The sequence below is a fragment of the Coturnix japonica genome, chromosome 26, assembly GCF_001577835.2.
Source record: "Coturnix japonica isolate 7356 chromosome 26, Coturnix japonica 2.1, whole genome shotgun sequence".
Classification (NCBI taxonomy): domain Eukaryota; kingdom Metazoa; phylum Chordata; class Aves; order Galliformes; family Phasianidae; genus Coturnix; species Coturnix japonica.
Genome location: NC_029541.1, coordinates 3,270,226 through 3,289,595, shown reverse-complemented (window position 1 = coordinate 3,289,595; position 19,370 = coordinate 3,270,226). Strand labels below are relative to the sequence as shown.

General features: G+C 51.7%; 1 protein-coding gene across 1 annotated transcript; it reads left to right on the top strand.

Annotated features, from left to right (window-relative positions):
* The first annotated feature begins 1,439 nt into the window (after positions 1 to 1,439).
* On the top strand, positions 1,440 to 19,344 carry LAMB3 (laminin subunit beta 3). Its single transcript, XM_015885105.2, has 23 exons — positions 1,440 to 1,580; positions 2,208 to 2,278; positions 2,918 to 3,072; positions 8,426 to 8,540; positions 8,676 to 8,749; positions 8,852 to 9,043; positions 9,152 to 9,215; positions 9,500 to 9,675; positions 9,902 to 10,022; positions 10,310 to 10,498; positions 10,583 to 10,738; positions 11,238 to 11,434; positions 12,380 to 12,494; positions 12,754 to 13,123; positions 13,290 to 13,450; positions 14,344 to 14,552; positions 15,325 to 15,528; positions 16,142 to 16,286; positions 17,147 to 17,354; positions 18,028 to 18,169; positions 18,438 to 18,614; positions 18,848 to 19,001; positions 19,185 to 19,344. The coding sequence occupies exons 2-23, from the start codon at positions 2,227 to 2,229 to the stop codon at positions 19,319 to 19,321; spliced, it is 3,513 nt and encodes a 1,170-aa protein (XP_015740591.1). The 5' UTR covers positions 1,440 to 1,580; positions 2,208 to 2,226; the 3' UTR covers positions 19,322 to 19,344.
* The last annotated feature ends 26 nt before the right edge of the window (positions 19,345 to 19,370 follow it).

Sequence of the window (19,370 nt, the reverse complement as noted above, 5' to 3'; positions counted from 1 at the left end):
ATCTAAACTAGGTCAATGATTTTTTGGGTTCAAAGTTTTATATGCTGCAGTTTCTTGCTGCAGCTTCTATGTGCTGAGCCCTGGGCTGCATGGAGCTGAGCTGGGGATCCCTGTGCCCCACCTGGATGAGATGTGCCAGCAGTGCTTGTGGCATTCTTCAGCTCTCAGGTCCTCTGCAAAATACACCAGCTTTCTCATTACATCCCCCATCCCCCTGCTGAGATGGAGGAGCGTTGCTGGGTACAGGAATGCAGCAGCCCCACATTGCTGAGTGGTGGCTCAGGGCGGCACACCCAGCTCTGCTCCTGCACCTCGGCAGGCACCAACAGTGCACACTTTGTAGCCGTAGGGCATTATTTTTCCCAGCTCTGTTGTACGGCTTTTCTATGAGCTCCATGTGAAGACGGGCAGGCTGCTCCCACCAGCAATGCATTGGGCACACAGTTCTTGGGTCACCTGGCACGGTGTGATGAGGCACAGGACGTGATGTTGGGCTGAGTCAGTAAAATAAATAGCGAATCTTCCTGCGAGTTTTCCTCCTTAGACCATAAAAAAACAATCGTTAGAACAAGAGCATGGGGGGTCTGCGTGGTTTTGGGGGATCTGAGGAGGTAAATATGGAGTTTATAACTCTGGGTTCAGCAGTGCTATGGGTGCCCAGAGCTGTGCCATGTAAAGCACTGATGGCATTGAAGCTCCAAGCACAGCAGAGGTCAGCATTAGGCCCCATGCAGGGGAGATGGGCTGCTCTCATGGTGTCTTTCCTTCAGGCTCCCAAGGAGCTTTTAAAGCCATCCTGGTGTGATAAATACAGAGTCTCTATGGAAATCATGGCGCTTCTCTCAGTACCCAAATGAGAATTGTGCTTCTTGGAAAACGTGGCTCTTCTCTGCCTTATTTTGTCACAGCTGGTGAGTTTGCTGTACTGTAGTTCTGTAGATTGTGTAAGATGAGGTTGAGAACTATTTTGTGCCTCGAGGGGCTCCAGTGCTGGAGACAGGAGAGGTGCGTGCTGCAGCCTGCACAGCCCCATCCCTGCTGCAGGTCATCCGTGGGCTGATGCCTGATGTGTGAATACACAGTGCAGCAGCAGCTCACGCAGAATCTCATCAGGCTTTAAATCCTCAGGTTGGGGTGCTGAGCGGGGTGCACCAAACCTGTGCATGAGGGGTGGGCACCTCGATCTGCTGGCCGTGCAGCCTGGCATTGGGGGGAAGGGAAGCAAAGCCCCTGGGTGCAGCACCCACCTGAGCCCTGGGCACACCTGGGGCACATCCTGGGGCTGTAGGGAAGCCCCTTAATGCACTCGATGCCATTTCCTGCAGACCTGCTTGTTCACACCACTGTCACACTGCAAAGTGACGCTGTGTCTGGAGCAGCTGCACTCCCCGGAGCTGGGTGGGGATGTCTGCAGTGCCTGAATCACGCCTTTATCGCTGCTACACCCACTGGCACCTCTCTCCCAGGTGAGGCAGCCGCCTGTTAAAAGCCAAACAAGGACGGCAGCAGCACTTGGAGACTGGTGTGACTGCAAGGATCAGCTGCTGGGAACAGCGGGGAGAGCCCTCGCCACCAGGCAGGTACGTGGTGGGGGACCTGGGGCACCTCAGAGACTGGGAATGGGGCTCTGGTCATGCAGGACAGCAGCAGAGGGAACTTCCTGGAGTGGAGCTTGCTTCTGGTTGCCCGGCTCCCTTATCAGTGCCCCCTGTCCAGGCTCACAGCCATTGGGATCTTCCAGCTGGAGCCGTGCTAGGTAGCATGCAGGACAGCCAGGCTGAAGGGCAGCAGAGTGGGGTGGCTGTGGGCTCTTTGGGCACTGCTTACTGCTATGTGTATCCCTATGGCTTTTTGGAGTCCCCAGAGACAGGAAGGTAGAAATTGGAGCTCTGCAGACGGCAAAGGGCCATTCTTGCCTGCGTGGTTCACCTCAGCAACATCATAAAGATCCACAGATAGCACCTGGGAAGGGGATTGCCTTGTGCTCAGCTCAGGGGGACCCTGGGTGTGCCTCACCTGTTTGGTGAAGGGCTGCGATTCCTTGTACTCATCTGTTCTAATGTGCAGTCTGAGGGGTTCCCTCTACATTACTCCTGACTTTCACCTGCTAGATCAATTCGAATTAGATAAGGAGTGCAAAGTGCCCAGGATGAGGCTTAAGGTGGTATTTTCTGGTATTTTTGCTTACACTGCAAATTCCTCTCTAGGTGTGTCCTTGTCCTTGGCATGATGGAGACTTGCTGCCAGCTTTGGCTGTGGGCATTATTTGTCCTCCTGGGTAAGGCTCAACATTCCATGTTTGTGGAAAAATAGGAGGGAAAGCTGTCAAGTGTTTGCTACCTATTGGAAATACATTGATAATTGGGTTTGTATATGAGTACTGCAGTGAGTTATATTACCTAGAGCCTCCATGTGTGCCATGGTTTAAGCAAGGTGAGCTTATGGATAGCTAAACTTCTTGCAAAGGAAATTGGATGATTATGTTTATTAATGAGAAGGGAATGATAGGAAGGTTTTCCCTTTGAGGCTAAGAAATGCTGCTAGGATAAGCACTGTATGAGCAGCACTGCAGCTGGAAGATTGGCGTTCAGTAATCCTTTGGGAAAAGGATGCTCTGTGCTGAGCAACCTCCTGCAGGGCCTGTGGGTACATGGAGGGAAACCAGAGTGGGATGCTAAGTACAGTGAGCAAGGAACTGAGCATCCCTGAACCAGAGACATTGGGATTCTAGAGATGTGTCCTACAAGAAGAGTTTCAGGAGCAACAGCTATAAAAAGCTATTTTAAGCACTGTGTGCTATTAAAACCCAAGGCAATTCAGAGATGAACCCTCACCCTTTCTGGCATGCCCAGGTGTAGCTTTGTTCCAGGCCATCCTGCTGGCTGAGTCACTATGTGCTTCTTTCCTGCCATTGCAGCCTGCCCACAACCACAGGTAGCACAGTCAGCCTGCTCCCATGGGGCTTGCTACCCCCCTGGGGGGGACATCCTGCTGGGACGGGGTCAGCACCTGATGGCTTCCTCCACCTGTGGCCTCACCAAGCCTGAGACGTACTGCACACCACACGGAGAGGTATGTGCTGCTCCCTCTGCTTCCAAGCCCTGTGTGGGGATGCTGGTGCCTTTATCCATCCTTCCTACCCTTTACAATGTCTTTGATCTACTTTGGATGTTTGTTTCTCTTTCTGAATGCTCTGTGTCCCCTCCAGCCCTGGGGTCTGTACCACATCAGGGCAGAGAAGCTGAGCACGAGCAGGGAACAAGCTGTTCAATGGACAGAATGGAAGCTTTTGCAACCAAAAATCCAGTCAGCAGCCTCCTTAGCTGTAAGCTAAACTCATCCTTCAATTGTCAGACATGGGAACATTCCAGGGCTTTTGCTTGGAAGAGCTGCTGAGCCGAGCTGCTGTTTCCAATTACATGGTGTGGGGGTAGGAACTGGTGCTCAGAGGGTAACAGCTGCAGCTGCACGTTCCCAGGCTCCAAAGCTGTAACCAAAAATCCAAAAGTCGGAGCTAATGGCTCATTCTGCAGCATTTTTAGCTCTTTGCTCAGGCAGGGGTGATGTCTGTGACGTGGCTTCTTTATACCTCTGTGTGTTAGTCTGGAAACGTGGCTGTGCTGGAGAGCTTGGAAGGGAATGGACTCAGTGCAGAGGAGGTGAGGAGTGCCTTGGGAGGGTGCTTGGATGAGGTGCTCAGGAGGAAAGGACACAGCAGTCCTCTATGAGGATGTGCTTTCTGCAGTGAAATCCAGCTGGAGTGAGTCAGCTTTCTTCTGTGAAGTACCCTGAGCACAAATGCCTGTTTGGAGTGGAATTGGTGGCTGAGGTCCCATGGTGGGAGGTGGAGAGGTGGTGGCCAGCTGGTTTTCAGGTCCCTAAAACATCCAAGTTTTGTATTCCTTAGAGTTTGTCAGTGGAATCAGCACCTTATGCTGATAAGTACTGAGGTCAGAAGGAATTTGGAAGGATTAGCATTGGTATGTTAAGTTGGATTCATCACTTCTAGCTTTGAGAATAGGATCTTTGTGTACTTAGTGCCTTCCCTTTGCTGGAATCAGAGACCTTCATTTCTGTCCTGCAGCTGCGATGGCTGCTACAAGTTGTGAATACTCCAGCTTCTATCTTTGGAGACATCCTCATGCTGAGCATTTCCTAATTGAAGCCAAAATGAGTCTCCTGAACTCACATTTTCCCCCTATTCTCATCCCATACAATAATCAAATGCATTCTCTGACTCTTCTGACTCTTTGTTACATGCCTGGCTCGTGTGTTGGTGCCAAATAGGTACAAATTTGGAGTGGGTTTTGCAATGTCAGCAGAGGGCACGGGATGAGGGGTTGCTGTGGGTGCCGATGCCCAGTGCCAGCTGGCTGCTGTGAGCCGTCTGCCCGCCACCCTGGAGGCTCTTTTGCAATCCTGTTGGGCTGCTCAATTGCACCCCCCTGCTCCGTTGTCTGCTCTGGATCCCTCTAACCTTTATACTTTGCACCACTGATTGCTCCATCCCTTGGAGACCCGGGATTGCCATTTATAGTGCAAGGGACTGCGGCGATGATTCGAAAAGTGAGGGGGGAGGAAACCAAACAGACCAATGGCCTGGCTTGGAAATCACTCAGAGCTCAGGAAATGGCTGTTCAAGGTGGTAGGGAAAGCCAAGGCAAGAGGAAAACTAACAAGAAAAATAGGCGTCCCTGAATTTGATGTCCTAAAGGCACTGATGCGTGTGGAAAGACTAAGACAGGTGTGATTCAAGGCTGGTTAGCTCATCTCTCTGTCTGGATGCTATACATAGTACTATGGTAGCAATATGGGTAACCAAGGGGAGGCTCTCAGTGTGGTTTTCACATGGATTAGCAGCTCCTGGCCTGACCCCCCCTCCAAGGACAGCACGATGGCACTCACTCTACAGCATTGTGCCCTGCCTGGCCTTTGTGTCAGGCTGGGCTAATGCCTGTGTCCTCAGGGCCTGGAAATGCTTTCAACTGAAGGGCATATTCAGAACTAGAGAAGAACTGCAGTTGTAGTGGCCGAACCACTCTGCAAATCACTGTGACATCTTCAGATTCAGACACACCTTGTTCCTGCTGCAGGGATGTGTCTCTACCTGCAGCAGCACACAGAGGAAGAAGGCAGTTTCCCACTTTTCTCCTCCTCCATTCTCTGTATCTTTCTTTGGCACATAGATTCCCACTTGTGCTCTTAGACATCACGTCACCCCTCGCAGACAGAGGCAGCAGGGCCTCTACAATGTGTGGGCTGGGGAGCAGCTCGTGCAGCACAGATTTGCAGGCTGTCATCGTGGCAAGCTTTAAGTGAAGCTTTTATGAAGGGAAATGATGTGAGGATGGACTGGGTGAGGAAAACAGGAGCCCATATGCTTGCTTTCCAGCAGGAGGAATGAAGTTCACTTCCTTAGCCCTCATGCCTAAGATGTTTGCCCTGCTGCTGTCCCAGCCCTATGATCACAACTGAATTCGGGGTCACCAGGCTGAGGTCAGAATGCTCTGTGCTTTCAGCCCACAGTGTTTCTTATGACCAGCTAAGCATGGGCATGTATGGCTAAGACACACACCTATGCTTCAGCATTGAAGTACAGTCCCGTTTTATGAATGCAGTTTGCACACAGGAGGTTCAGCTGCAGTGACACATCCATTGGTCCTTCTATAGCATCTTCCCATGGTAAGCAGATGGAGCATATCCCTGCTCTGCTGGCCTGGTGCTCAGTGCTGGTGTTAGCAGGGAATTAGTGGGGCTGGAAAAGGGAATTGCATAAGAGCTCTGACAGGTGTCTTTGTTCCCAATATAACTTATTCTTGCTGCCAACCCTATTTTTGATTAATGCTCCATCTCTCTGTATACACATAAATTCCTTCTGCCCTCCGTTCCCCAAATAGAATTGGGACAGTGATTACTATCGCAATAGGATATTAATTGCACAAGAGACATGAGGCTGCCGCGTGGGAGGCTGCATGCCTGGAGCTGACTGGCACAGTGCTCTGACCCACAGAGCTGTGTTGGCACAGGACCACCAAGGTCCCACAGTTCCTAAAGGTCTCTATTTCATGACCGGAGAGCAGCAGCTTCTCATATATGCTGATGAATGGCTTCAGTATATTTTGAGTGATGCACCTCCGCCAGGTGGTTTTATTTCAAGGGCTCTTTACTCATATTAAAATGGCAGCTACAGCTACCTAACATACTTTGGTCAGAGGCCATTGGCTTCAGATCATTTGAGGCTTTCTTGCCCTTAGATGTGAGGAGGGGGAAGGGATGGAGGAGAGCCAATGCCAGGCACACCCCATGCACAAGGTGAGAGCAGAGAGTGGCAGCAGGGCACAGGGATGGGGCTGGTCATCCCCAAACTCTGCACGATGTCCCATGAGTGTCTTTGGCCTTTGCAGGTGTTGATCACCCATAGGCACATGTGTGTTTCCACTTGTGCAGCCCATGCACATGTACTTTCCATCCCGATCTGCAGCCTTGCTCTGCTTTTCCATGTAGTATATGGTCATCTTTATAGCAGCCGTTTGTTCTGCATAGATGGTTTTGTTTCCACCACTCACTTGGAAAACAGGAGTCTGTCTATTCTCAGCATGTTTGCTTTTCCTCTCAAATGACCCCCTCATGAGTTACTTTTCTAAAGACTGGTACAGATTTCCTTCCCAAGATCTCCATGACCTGAATTTCAGGCTGTTCCAAGGGCAGCACTGAAGTCAACGAGCACTTTCTAAGCAGACCCAGCTACCAGAACTCACCATCTGGCTCTTGGTGCTTCTGCTTTGCCACACAGCTGGGATCCTTTGGGAGGGGGTAGGGATGGAAAGGGACCAAGTTTAGAAACTGTGACCTATTGACTTCCATTTTGTCACATACTCTCATGGCCCTGCTCTATTCCTGGCAATCCCGGCTCTGATGAATCCACTGAGGCTGTTTCTATGCTGGTAAATATGATGGGGAGAACTGAGGGAAGGTGTGCTCCTAGGAAACCTTCCTTCAGAGCAGAGCTGGGCTGTCATTTGTGGTAATTCCCTCTGTCCCAGGGAACTTTGAGACACATGCACAGTCAGTAATAGTGAATTCTCATGTTGTGCAACAGAGGGATTTCACAATTTGCTCAAAGTACATGAAATAATTTTTGCTTTCCAGTGTTAATTTTGGCCTTAATAAAGGTGGAGGATGGGAGTGGGGGGAGGAAAGCCAACTTTCCACACTCAGGTCTGTGGCTGCCCTATGGGATAAACTGAATTGGCAAAGATTGCTGCACAGCCCCCAGACGTGGTGGGTGTGAGCTGCCCCTTTGCTCAGCACCGTGTTCTGAGTGTGACTGTGGCCAACACTCAGAACTCAGTAACTCATCACAGTTACTGGTTGTAACTGTGGGATGTGCTTGTGTCTGTGGCTGTGTGAATGGTCTCAGTAAGCACGCATGAGTAATTCCTAATGAATAATTTAGCTGGCATTAACCTTTCCCCTTGAAGAAACCCGTCCTCCCCCTGTTCTAATCACAGTCAGAACTGCTGGGAAGTTTAATCATTATTAGCAATTGTTTGTTAGGTTATTTCAGTGGAGAATTGCTCTGGCTTTCCTGCCGTTTTGCTGCTAGCTGGCATTATCTGCAGTGAGTTCCTCTGTTTGCAGCCTTCCCATTCAACCAGCTCAGCTCCACCTGCAGGACCCCCTGATTTGGTGATGCGCTCATCCAGCTCATCTGCTTCTCCATGGCACCTCCCCCCTTGGCCAGCTCTTCCCACCCTCTGCCTGTTGCTCAATCCCTCTCCATCCCTTTCTGAGCCCACCCATGTGCAGCACGTACCCGGCAGCCGTTCAGAAGCACCGGCACAGCGCGTTGCTTGGTTGTTCAAAACCAGGGTGTTTGTTTGCTCCCTGGAGATCCTGATTTCCCCAGTCCCTCCGTTGTTCACAACACGTCTGTGTTTGCTACTTGAATGAGTTGCTTAAGTGAAGGGCTGAACTCTGAGCCACTCGACTTCCCACCCGCTGACTTTCCACCCACTGAGCTGTTTGCTGCTGCTGCTCTTGGAGGGGAGAGTGCAGAGGTGGCTGAGCCCCACGCAGGGTTTGGGATGTGAGAGCCCTTCTGCTCACCCAAGCAAAGCTGCTCGGCCTTGGGCAGGGGGCAAACTGGTGCTGATATATATTTCGGTCAAAGCAATTTTCAGTTTTAGTTTTTAACTCCTTCATTCACAAGTTTCTTCTTTATTATATGGAGTGTGAGGGTAACCACTCTGATCCTGGGTACCACTTGGCATACGATGGAGGTTCTCCAGGTCTCCAATAACTCAGCTCTATTGATGCCATCTTCAGTGATGTCCCCCCTGTGTTGGTTCTTTGCCCAGTGCCTGTGGGGTCTGCACCAGGGCTGTGTCTTGTTTGGACTCCCACCCACCTTCTCTCTTTGCAGTGGAACATGAGATGCTGTAAATGCGACTCCCGGCTGCCTCATGCCCGCAATGGGCACCGTGTGACCAACATGCTGTCCTCTGCCGGGCGCACGCGCTGGTGGCAATCCCAGAGTGGTGAGTGCTGGTCCTCAGCAGTGCTGGGTTCAGTGAATTAGGGGAAACAGGGGAATAGATGGCTTGGTTTATGCAGCCAAATGGTTTGTTTTCCTGAAGTCTTGCATCTCTGAGGCCATCTCACTTTGTCCGCAGGCATGGAGCATGTCTATTTGCAGCTGGATCTGGATGAGAAGTTCCAGCTCAGCAGCATCGTGCTGGACTTCAGGGTTAGTACACAGCAATGCATCTCACAGGTAGTTGTGGGTGGATGGACATTGCTGGCTCCTGGTGGTTCAAAAATTGATGTCCCTCTCTCCCTGATGCTGCAGTCACCTCTGCCTGCTGCGATGCTGATTGAGCGCTCCACGGACTTTGGCAAGACATGGGAGGTGTACCAGTACCTGGCCTCTGACTGTGCTGCTGCCTTCCCCCACATCCCTCGTGGTGCCCCTGAGAGCTGGGGTGATGCTCGGTGCCAGCCACTGCAAGCCTTAAATGGACACCCCATGCATGGGGGCAAGGTGAGGTCTGGGGTACTTGGGTGGGTTGTGGAGGCTCTCCAGCATGTGCCTTTGCCCCACAGTGCTTTTCCTGCTTTTTAATTATTACTTTTTTTAATTCATTCTAAGGTGAAATTCAGTGTCCGAGACCTGGCATCTACCATTACTACCTCGTACAGCCAGTCTGTCAATAGTAAGTGAACAGCCTCTGTTGTGTCTGAGAAAGGGAGGGAAGATGCAGCCTGTGGTTTTTTAAGGGGTGTTGGAGGATGCTGGGCTGGAGCAGCTCTTCTTCAAGCAAAGCCTCGAGCTGCTGTGTGCCCAATAGCTGCCCCTGATGTGCCAAGGATCAGCCTTTGGCCCTTGCAGAGGGTTCATCTACTCAGGGTGCTGGTGCTGCTATATCTGAGCCCTCAAAGCATCTCTGCAGATGGCACCTTGATGCTGCTGTCCCCTCACAGTGTCTGTCCCCAACAGAGCTGGGGCAGTTCACCAACTTGAGGATCAACTTCACGCAGCTCCCACAAGTCATACACCACAGCTACCGCTCGCCCAGCAGCTTCTATGCAGTGACAGAAATGCAGGTGCTGGGAAGCTGCTTCTGCAATGGCCACGCTGACCGCTGCATCCCTTCGAGGGACCTGCAGGCCATGGTGAGCCTCGTGATGCAGAGAACAGCCTGGGGACAATGCTGCATGTAACTGGGGGGAGCAGTGCTCATTTTGCCTGCAACCTTGGGATGGTAGCTATGAGAATGAAGGCTGTTACTCATGTCCTGTATGGGGAGGGGGGTGGAGGGGCTTTGTGAGGAGTTTGGGAGCTTGGTGGCTGCAAGAGCTGAGCTCTGAGCTCACACAGGGTAACTGCTCTCTGCTGTAGGTGCACGGGCGCTGTGAATGCCAACACAACACTGCTGGCCCCAACTGTGGCCACTGTGCTCCTCTCTACAATGACCGTCCCTGGGCACCTGCGGAGGACAATGACCCCCACGAGTGCCAGCGTATGGTGACAGCCTTCCCCTCTTCCTCCTCCTCCTGAGTATGAGCCGTCCCTATAGAACGGCTTCCCAAAGCATCCTGCTTCGCTGAGGCTGCAGCCAGGCAATGTCATGGGTGCACTCGCACTCCTCTGCTTTGCCCAGTATGTCTCAGCTCCATACTGGGACTGTAACTGGGTGCAGAGGTGCCATGCAGGGGACTAGGGCACCCTCTAGTGACAATGTGTCCTATGCTGCAGGAGGGCCTTGCATGCTTGCTGCACCAGATGGGTTGTTTGGGGTTTTTTTAGGGTGTAACTGCAACGGCCACTCGGCTTCCTGCCACTTCGACCCGGAGCTTTTCCATGCCAGCGGTGGGGTGAGCGGAGGTGTCTGTGATGACTGTCAGCACAACACGGAGGGGAACAACTGCGAGCGCTGCAAAACCAACTATTTCCGTAACCAGCGCCAGGATCTCACCCATCCTGAAGCCTGCCAGCGTGAGTACACAGTGATATCCCCCATTAATACCCCTTGCTTGCACTGAAGGCAGCTCAGCAGTGCCACTTCTTGCACTTTTCCAGCCTGTGAGTGTGACCCGGATGGCACAGTACCAGGCTCTGTCTGTGACCCGATCTCAGGGCGCTGTGTCTGCAAGGAGAATGTGCAGGGCGAGCGATGCCACCTCTGCAAGCCAGGCTTTGCCCAGCTGGCCCATGCCAACCCCCTGGGCTGCCGCAGTGAGTATGCTGTGAGACAGGCCCTGATGCTCCTGCACCTTTGCCCTCAGTGTCTTCTGCAAGGGCCATGCTTCCCAGCCAGCTTGGGTTTGGGGTTTCTAAGATGTGGCCTGTCTCAGGGATGTGTTTGGCCACAGGGATAGGGAGAACAGAGTTCAAGGCATGCACAGGGTTGTGCCCTGTTCTTGATTCAGGCAGCTGCAGGGGGTGCTGCAGGCAATGCAATGCAGGCAAGCCAAGCTGTGTGCAGCAGAGGGCAGCCGCAGCTTGGGGTGGACGCTGTCTGTGCTGGGAATAGAGGTCTGTGGGGCTGCTGAGTCTGGCTGCTGGGCTCGAGCAGGCAGCACAGTACTAGAGCAGAGATGCACTTTTATGCCAACCTCTGCTGCAAAGGGAGGAGTGGGAGAGCACATCTCAGGCAGAAGCCTCCCAGCTTTGTGAGAATCCAGTCCGCTGCTCAACACCCAATTTTAATCCAAAGAACTTCTCCCTGTTTCAGGATGTGCCTGCAACGTACTGGGAACACGACAGAATGTGCCCTGCGATGATGAGACGGGGAGCTGCTCCTGCCTGCCCAACGTGGTGGGCACTGACTGTGACCAGTGTGCAGCTGGGCACTGGGACATGGCAAGTGGCCGGGGCTGCCAGCCCTGTGAGTGCAACCCCAGTGGTTCCCACAGCATCCACTGCAACCAGGTACTGCTCTGAGCATCCTTTGGTGATCTGTCTGTATGCCAGGGTGTTCCCTTTGGAAAGCATTCCAGCAATATCTATTACTGTTTTCTCTGCCTGCTTCGGTGCAGCTGGGGATATCGCTGCCAACAGAAGCTGTCCTGCTGGACATCACTGCAGCCTGGGACAGTGCACTTCCTAGCACAATCTGCTCTTGTTTTCCTCTTCCTGTTTCCTAGAGGCACTATGACAGGCTACTCAGGAAAATGAAAGGAGGTGGTAATTACGGAGGCAAGATTAAGCTGCTCCAAAAGGCTTGATATTTATTTAGCAAGGAAATCCTAATGAGAGATCTTCACGCAGGCACGGCAAGTTAATTATCCTCATTTGTCAATGGAAAGCATGTGTGTCACTTCAGCCTTAACAGACAACTGGGAAAATTATAGCTGAATGTAAAAACTCTGTAACAAAAGCAAAGAGCCAAAGATAGGTTCCAAACAGCACAAGGAGGAGACCTGAGCTCAAAAACTGGTTGGTTGTGGGCGATTGCTTTGTCTTGGAAACAAAACCTAAAGCTTTGCAGTGCTTGTGAGTTGAGGCTGTTTGCAGGCCTGGCCCCATGGCTTTGCTGTTGGCATCACTGCAGCCACATCCAGGGACACGGGCTGACAGCAGGATGGTGACGCCTTATTTCCATCTCGCCTCCACAGAGCTGTGCTCCCTGTTGTGCCCCTGCATCTGTTAAGAAGCTTTGTGGAACATAATCTGCTTCTTTTGCTTCAGGTGCTGCTTTTCCTCTGCTCTGCTTCGCCTTTCTCCCATGCTGGGAACTCCTGTTGTGGTTTTCCTGCCCCCAGGTAGGAGATGAAGCTGACAGGTGATGGGAGCAGCTCAGCACTCACCAGGGAGGGCTTTCCCAGCAGCACACTCAGTGCTGAGACTCCTCCCTGATGTCCTTTTCCTTTTCAGTTCACAGGACAGTGCCAGTGCAGGGAAGGCTTCACGGGGAGGACGTGCTCTGCTGCACAGCAGGAGCAGGTCTGCCCAGACAGGCACTTTGGAGACGTCAGGGTTGGCTGCACAGGTAGGGAGCATCACGTTCACTTTTGGCATGGTGTATTTTAGCACTGTGAAATCCCCGCTATCCTGGAAGAACAGCACTTGGCCCACGTTCTGACATCAGCATTCTCTATGCTATTTCACCTCTGTCCCCAGCACTGTGGGGCTACCAGAGTGGGTCCCACTGTGCGTTGCATTGCCATCCAGCTAGCAGCATCTGATTAGTTGTTATTCTCCCCTTTCAATGGGCATCACACCTTTCCTTTCTCCTTTCCATCCCCCAGAGTGCAACTGTGACTTCCAGGGCACCGAGGACGTGGGATGTGACAAATCCACAGGCCAGTGCCTCTGCCGCCCAGGTGTCACCGGCCCCCGCTGTGACCAGTGCCAACGGGACCATTGCAGCACCTACCCCAGCTGTGAGCCGTGCCATCCCTGCTTCCACGCCTATGATGGTGACATCCAGCGGCTGCGGTTGCGCCTGCAGCAGGCCAGCCTGAGCAACTCCACTATAGGGCTGCCTGGGGGCTCCCAACTGGGTCTCCGGCTCTCACGGGCACAGGGCAGCGTGCAGCAGGCACAGAGCATCCTTGGTCACTCATCTGCTACTGAACAGGGCCTGGCCCAGCTGGGCAGTGCACTCACTGCCATCAGGTGAGGGATGCACCACTTTGCTTCTGTAACTCAACATATTAAGACTGCCCTGCAGTCCCACCTGGCACACCTGTAGTATTCCAGCCTGACATGGTCCTGCTCTCTGCCTACACTCAGTTTCCTCTCTGCTCAAATTCACATTTTCTGCTTTTTTTTTTTTTTTCAGGGAGCAAATGCAAGGCATTAATCCCAACTTTCAGTTTCTGGATGTGACTGCCTCTCTATCTAACGAGCTCGAAGCTCTCAACAGCAGCCTGCTTACCATCAATGCCCAATATCAGAGCAAGAAGACCCAGTTTGAAACCAGCCGCAGCACAGATCTGTCAGGTATATAGAACTGACACATTAAAATCTCTTCATTAGAGGCTGACAATTAACCTCAATGGCACCGTGTACCTGGTGGTTTCCCAGTGGCCGGGTGGGGGAGATGGAGAAGTTTTCAGTCTGTTAGCTTAGGAACAGCAAACGAACATCCTCTCTCCCTCCTGCATAAGAGATGCTTTCTGCCCTGCCTCATCTCTGACCAATGTGGGGCTTTCTCCTGTGGTTGTTGGGGTTGGGCAGCTCATTATGCAGCCCCACATCCCTCCCTGTCAGTGCATCACTGTGTGCCAAAGCACCCCAACAGCACAGCTCAGCAGGGACAGGGCTGAGCCCAGGGAGGAGGTGTCATCGAGCTGGGGGTGGCTGCAGGAGTAATGGCTGTGTGCAGATGGAAGGGATGGAGGGGTGGAGGAGATCCAGCAGCTTGCTGTCAGGTGCTCAGAAGAGCTAATTATGCCCTGTGATGTTGCTGGTGGTAGGTTGCCATTAAATCCTTGCAGAAGCTAAGGCTCTCCAAGTGCCATCATCTGCTGCCTCCTCCGTGCCATGAGGCTCTGCTCTGGTGGTGTGAAGGGCTCTGAGATAGCTGCAGCACAGCCCTGCATCAGCATAGTTATGGCTTTTGCTTTAGTTTTGTTTCAGTCTTAGAGTCCTAAACGTGAGGTCAGTCCTTCAGCAAAGCTCTGCAGCTCGATGTACAGGAATGGCTGAAAGGCATTTGGAAATAAAAGGAGCTTTTTATTTGTGCCTTCGTGACTAATCACTCTAGCTGTGTCCCCCTCCTCTCCATGCACGCATCCACTCACAGGGTATAGTTAATGCCTTCCTTTCGGTAGCTCTGCTGCATTTATGACTCACTGAGGCATTTGTGTCATTAACCGCCTTTATTCCTGCAGGAGCCTTTGGGACCATCCGATCTGCTCACCAGACATCCACCAACGCCAGCAGCCTTGCTGCTGCTGCTGCCACACTGCTGGCCACATCCAGGGAGAGCCGCAGGGATGCAGCAGGGCTGGAGGCAGCGGCTGCCACACAGAGCAGCAAGTTGCTGGCCCTCAGGGCCCAGATGGCCTCGACTCCCAATCTGACTCCTACTGTGAATAAGGTGAAAATAGAAAGGGGTTCTCTGTGCTTGCAGTTGTCAGTATGGCCTTGTATAGCTCGAGGGGCAGAGGTCTTACCCTGTGGTCTCACATCTTTGCTCTTAATCTCCCAGTGTGGCACAATGGAGTGGGCATGGAGGTGATGGGTCAGACTAGAGGATGTTAGCAGTCTTTGCCATTCAGGAAAAGTCTCTGAACAAAGTGCTGCTTGTGGACATTAAGCAGAGCCATCAGAGCATCCCCTGCTGTGGATAGCAGATACCCAAGCGCTCCCTCCATCCCCTCCACAACCATGTGCATGTTTCCTCCAAGGACTTTCTCACGTGTCAGTTCTCCTGTCTCACAGACCCACTTAATTTCTGGATGAGGTTTCTTTTCTTTCTCCTTCACTGCTTTGTTATTGCCATGGAGATCCATTTCAGTGCCTCCTAATGCACGGTTGCTGTGGAGACCACCAGCCTCCCCTCTGCTTTGCAGGGCACCATCGTGTTCCCAAGCATTCAGCAGTGCTGGTGCTTGCACTAGTTGTGCACCTACCCGTGCCCTGCAGCAGTGCCCTCTCTGTTGGGTGGCAACATAAAAAGGTGCCAGGCAATCAAACACACTGCTAAGACCTCCTCAACCCACTGTCTAAAAGCAGATTACAGAGGTTGAGCAGGGTTTCTCTCTGAGGGTCAATGAAGTGGTTGTTCCATGTGCCAGCAAACTGCAAAGGAACATGGAGACAAGCAGATGTGTGAGCCTCACCACCCTGTTTCTCCCCTTCCTTTCCAGATCTGCGGTGGTTTCCGAGCAGAGACGTGCACCCCAGCACAGTGTGAGGGCTCTCTGTGCCCACAGGATGGTGGCATGGCCTGCGGGGATGGCCTCAGCTGCCGTGGTGCCAGGCCATTAGCTGGTGGGGCCCTGCGTGTAGCTGGGAAAGCTGCAGGGGAGATGGAGAGCCTGAGTGCACGGCTGAGGGAGACAGCACAGCTGGTGAGTCTGAGGGGTGGGCATGGAGGGGCAGCCCACCATAAAGCACCCAGTGTGGGGCTCTGGTCATCTGCACAGTGTCTCTGCTTCTCCCTGGCACAGGGGGCAAATAGCTCCTCTCATTGTATTTCCAGCATTGCCAGTAGGTGTGGGAATCTCTCTAAGAAGCCAGAGCTTGGCCTTCACATGGCATTGGGATTAGCATGACAGAAGGGTGATGGATGTGAAAACACCTCAGAGTCTGCAGGGCATCATCTAACATCTCAGATTCTGCCCTAATGTTTGATGCAGCCCACAGTGCCCGTGTTTGTGCTGCTGCACCTCTTTTCTACAGCCTCCGAGAGCTTGTGCAGATTAAACGAGGTTTCAAAGTCATTCAAAATCCATTTCAAATGGGTTTCCAAAAGCTAAATGGTACTGCCTCTTTAGGGAGCCTTCTTTACTAATCCAGCCTTCAGTCTTTAACATTTACGCTCCTTGAAAAGGATGACACGTTAGAAATGGAAATAGTGTAATTTCAAAGTGACCTGCTCAATTCACTCGGGGTTCAGGGAGGGCTGTTGGGATTCCAGGTCAAGTCGGAATGACTCCATCAGGATTCTGGGTTTTTTTGCAGATTAAAACAACGGAGGCATCTGCTAATCAGATTCAGAGCAATGCCTTGCGGCTCATAGAACAGATGAGTATAACAAGAACTCAGATCGAAGGAGATGTCCGACATGCCCAGCAATTCATCCAGCAAGTTCGGAACTTCTTGTCAGGTAGCAATATACAAGCTCACAGTGTGTGTGTGCAGGTTGTCTTGTGCATGGAAAACCCAATTTTTACAGTGATATTATGTATGAGAATAGTGTACAAAGGAGACACTGAGCAGCTCACCCCAGCTTGGCTCTCAGCTACTTGGTTTATCCAGACTGCTCTGGGAGTCTCTCACTGTCTTCAGGCCTGAAGCCAAGCCATGCCCATGACAGATGCTCCCTAAAGGTTTGCAGTCAGCACTGACCACAGTGTAGAAGAGTTTACCAGTGACCTTATGGACAGGAGATAAATGGACATCTCTCTGGAACAGACTGCTAATCATGAGAGAATTCCTCACTGTCCTATAAACCAGTGGGATGACTTATTGTTCACAGACAGATTGTAATAACATAATAAGCCTCACGAGCATTAGCTGAATAAGAAAATCAGGTCACTTGGTGCTGCCTGGTGTTAATGATGAGGGAAGATATTTGTGAGCTAATCACTGGGCTATTGTCCCTTGGGCTCTGTCTGATTCCGATTCCTCAGGTTTATTAACTTTTATTTGTGCAATAAAAAGGGCTTGTGTTGGAACACAACCTTATCTACTCAGTGGTGCAAGCTCTGCCTGTGCTCTGCAGGAACGTGGGGCACAATTGTGCCTTGGTCCCTCTGTGCTTTCCATTTGGTGCTCCATTTCCATCAGCATGGGGCAGATCACATTCATATTGAGTTTGCCTTTAAGGACGGGGACTTGAGCTGGTGGATTGAAGCAGAGTAGATTCTGGCAGCTGTCTGTAAGGAAGAGATGGTGTGTGAGAGCATGCTGGACATCTGCCTTTACCCTCTTCTGTGTCTGACATTGTTCCTCTGTTTCATGCAGACAAAGACATGGACCCTGCAACAATCCAGGAAATCAGTGAGTTTGTTCTCTCTCTCCGTCTCCCCACGGATGCTGCTGCAGTCCTGAGAAAAATGAAGGAGATACAAAATTTGGCCACCAAGCTTCAGTGCCCAGAGAACATACTTGCCCAGACGGCTGAGGACATTGCCAAGGCCAAGCAGCTGCAGCAGGAGGCAGAACAGGCCAGGTCAGCTTGGCTGAAGGCTTTTGGGCTCAGGGTCACTGAGCCAGAGTGAATGTGCTGATGTTCAGCTTGGGTGAAATCTAATTGTGCTTATGTGTATGTAATGGTGGCTAAAAGGATGCGTTTGCAGTCTCTACAGAGGCTTCTCTGATACTTTGATTCCAATAAGGATCTGGCTGCCAAGAATATGTCTTGTCATGGATCCTAGAGCAAGAAAGTTTATACCAAAAGTAACAGAGAATTTTCTCTATTTCTCAATATCATATAAGGGGAGATGATGGGGTTGCTCTGTTATTGATATTGGTGACCCACATTCTAATCACACAAGAGAGCACGAGGGGATTAAATGGGCTATTTGTTTTCTGGGTGAAAGTTGGGAGGATTATCCCATGGCCCCTTCAAAAGCAATTACACAGCGGCCTTGCAAATTTGGAGCATCTGCTTTGTCACGTGTTGACTTTCAGCAATATCCCGGTGAGAAGGTGAGTGGGATAAGTATGTAAACTCCTTTATAGTGTCTGACACCTGCTTAGCCTGTTGGAATTGATGAGACAAAGCAGTCTGGCTTCTGTTATGATGTGGAATACTGATGAAAAACCATTTTACCCCTGTAATCCTGACATCCAGTCCATGCAGTTCTCCACACTCACCCTGGCTGTTTCTTGTGTTTCTCCAGGAACCGGGCGAATGCTGTGGAAGGCAACGTGGAAGAGGTTGTTGGGAATCTGAGACAGGCAAACACGGTGCTGCTGGAGGCCCGGGGGGCTATAAGGGGCTCAGGTTCTTCCCTTCGGTTCATTCAGGAGCGCATAGAGGAAGTAAGTGGTGTTCAGTGACTTCCTGAATAACAGCACTGCTTCCTGCTCACTGCTGCTTTGCTGCTCTGCAGTGTGGTACAGCCCTGTACCAGCAAAGTGGAGAAATGGGATATTTTGTGTAAAAATCTCTATTCCCTTTTGGGTCTCATTTGTCTGCTTCTCTGAGGGCCAGGCCTGCAGCCTGAAGGAAATCCGTGGGCCCTCGCTGCACAGAAGAAAAGGTTGTTGTTTGCAATTTCCCTCTTAACATGGAGCATTCTGCTTGTAGATTGAGGCAGTGCTTGGTCCAGCTGAGAAGAACGTGGGCTCGGTGGCAGCCCAGCTGGCTGTGCTGGCAGAAGGGCTGCCTGGGCTGCAGCAGACAGCAGGGCAGAATCGGCTGCGGGCTGGCGATGCGCAGCAGACAGCGGCAGCAGCAAGCGAGGAGGCCAACAGGGCTCAGCAGGTATTGTGGCCTTGCACCATGTTCCCTCTGGCTTTCTCAGTCTTGTGCTGAAGACCTGTTTCTGCCCATGCAGAAGCCAGCAAGCATCTTTGTGAGCACACTGGGCATCTGCATATTATTGTAATTGCAGAGCTCTAGCACAGTATCTCTTTAGTATTTAAAATGGGTTCAACATTGGTAAATCTTCACCAGTTTATTTGCTCGATCCTACATGTGCTGCTTAATTTATCCAGGCTTTCCAACAAGTGAAAGATATGTATGCAGAGCTGAAGAGCAGGCAGGGGGAGAGCCCTGCACTGGGAGAACAGGGCAGCCTTGTGCAGAGCATAGACCTGGAGGCAAAAGCTCTCTTTGAGGAAACATTGAACATGATGCTCCGGATGGAAGGTAAGCTCAGGGTGATGGGCAGCTGCACTGGGGCTTCTGGGTTCCAGAGGGGTTGGTGTTTTTGTGGGGGGAGAAGGGGGTGCAGGAGGGAGGAGGGGCTGAGCCCAGGAAGGCAGACTGCACATAATGCCTTTTTGATGCAGTTTTGATGTCACAAAACCCTTCCCTGCCCTCTCTCCTCAGCTTTGGAGACAGAAATTCAGGAAAGCAACAGAGCTCTGGTGGCCAAGTCAGCCAGGCTGTCAGGCCTTCAGGAGAAGGTGGGCAGGATCCGGGATGCCATCCATAAGCGAGTCACCTACTATGAGAGCTGCTCCTGAGTGAGGCTTCAGAAGGGACTTAATAGACCATTTCGACGAATAACCAACA

Coding starts and splice junctions, on each gene's coding strand:
- LAMB3 (XM_015885105.2), top strand. CDS start 2,227: ATGATGGAGACTTGCTGCCAGCTTTGGCTGTGGGCATTATTTGTCCTC. Junction 9,044..9,151: donor ACCCCATGCATGGGGGCAAG/GTGAGGTCTGGG, acceptor ATTCATTCTAAG/GTGAAATTCAGTGTCCGAGA. Junction 9,676..9,901: donor CGAGGGACCTGCAGGCCATG/GTGAGCCTCGTG, acceptor TCTCTGCTGTAG/GTGCACGGGCGCTGTGAATG.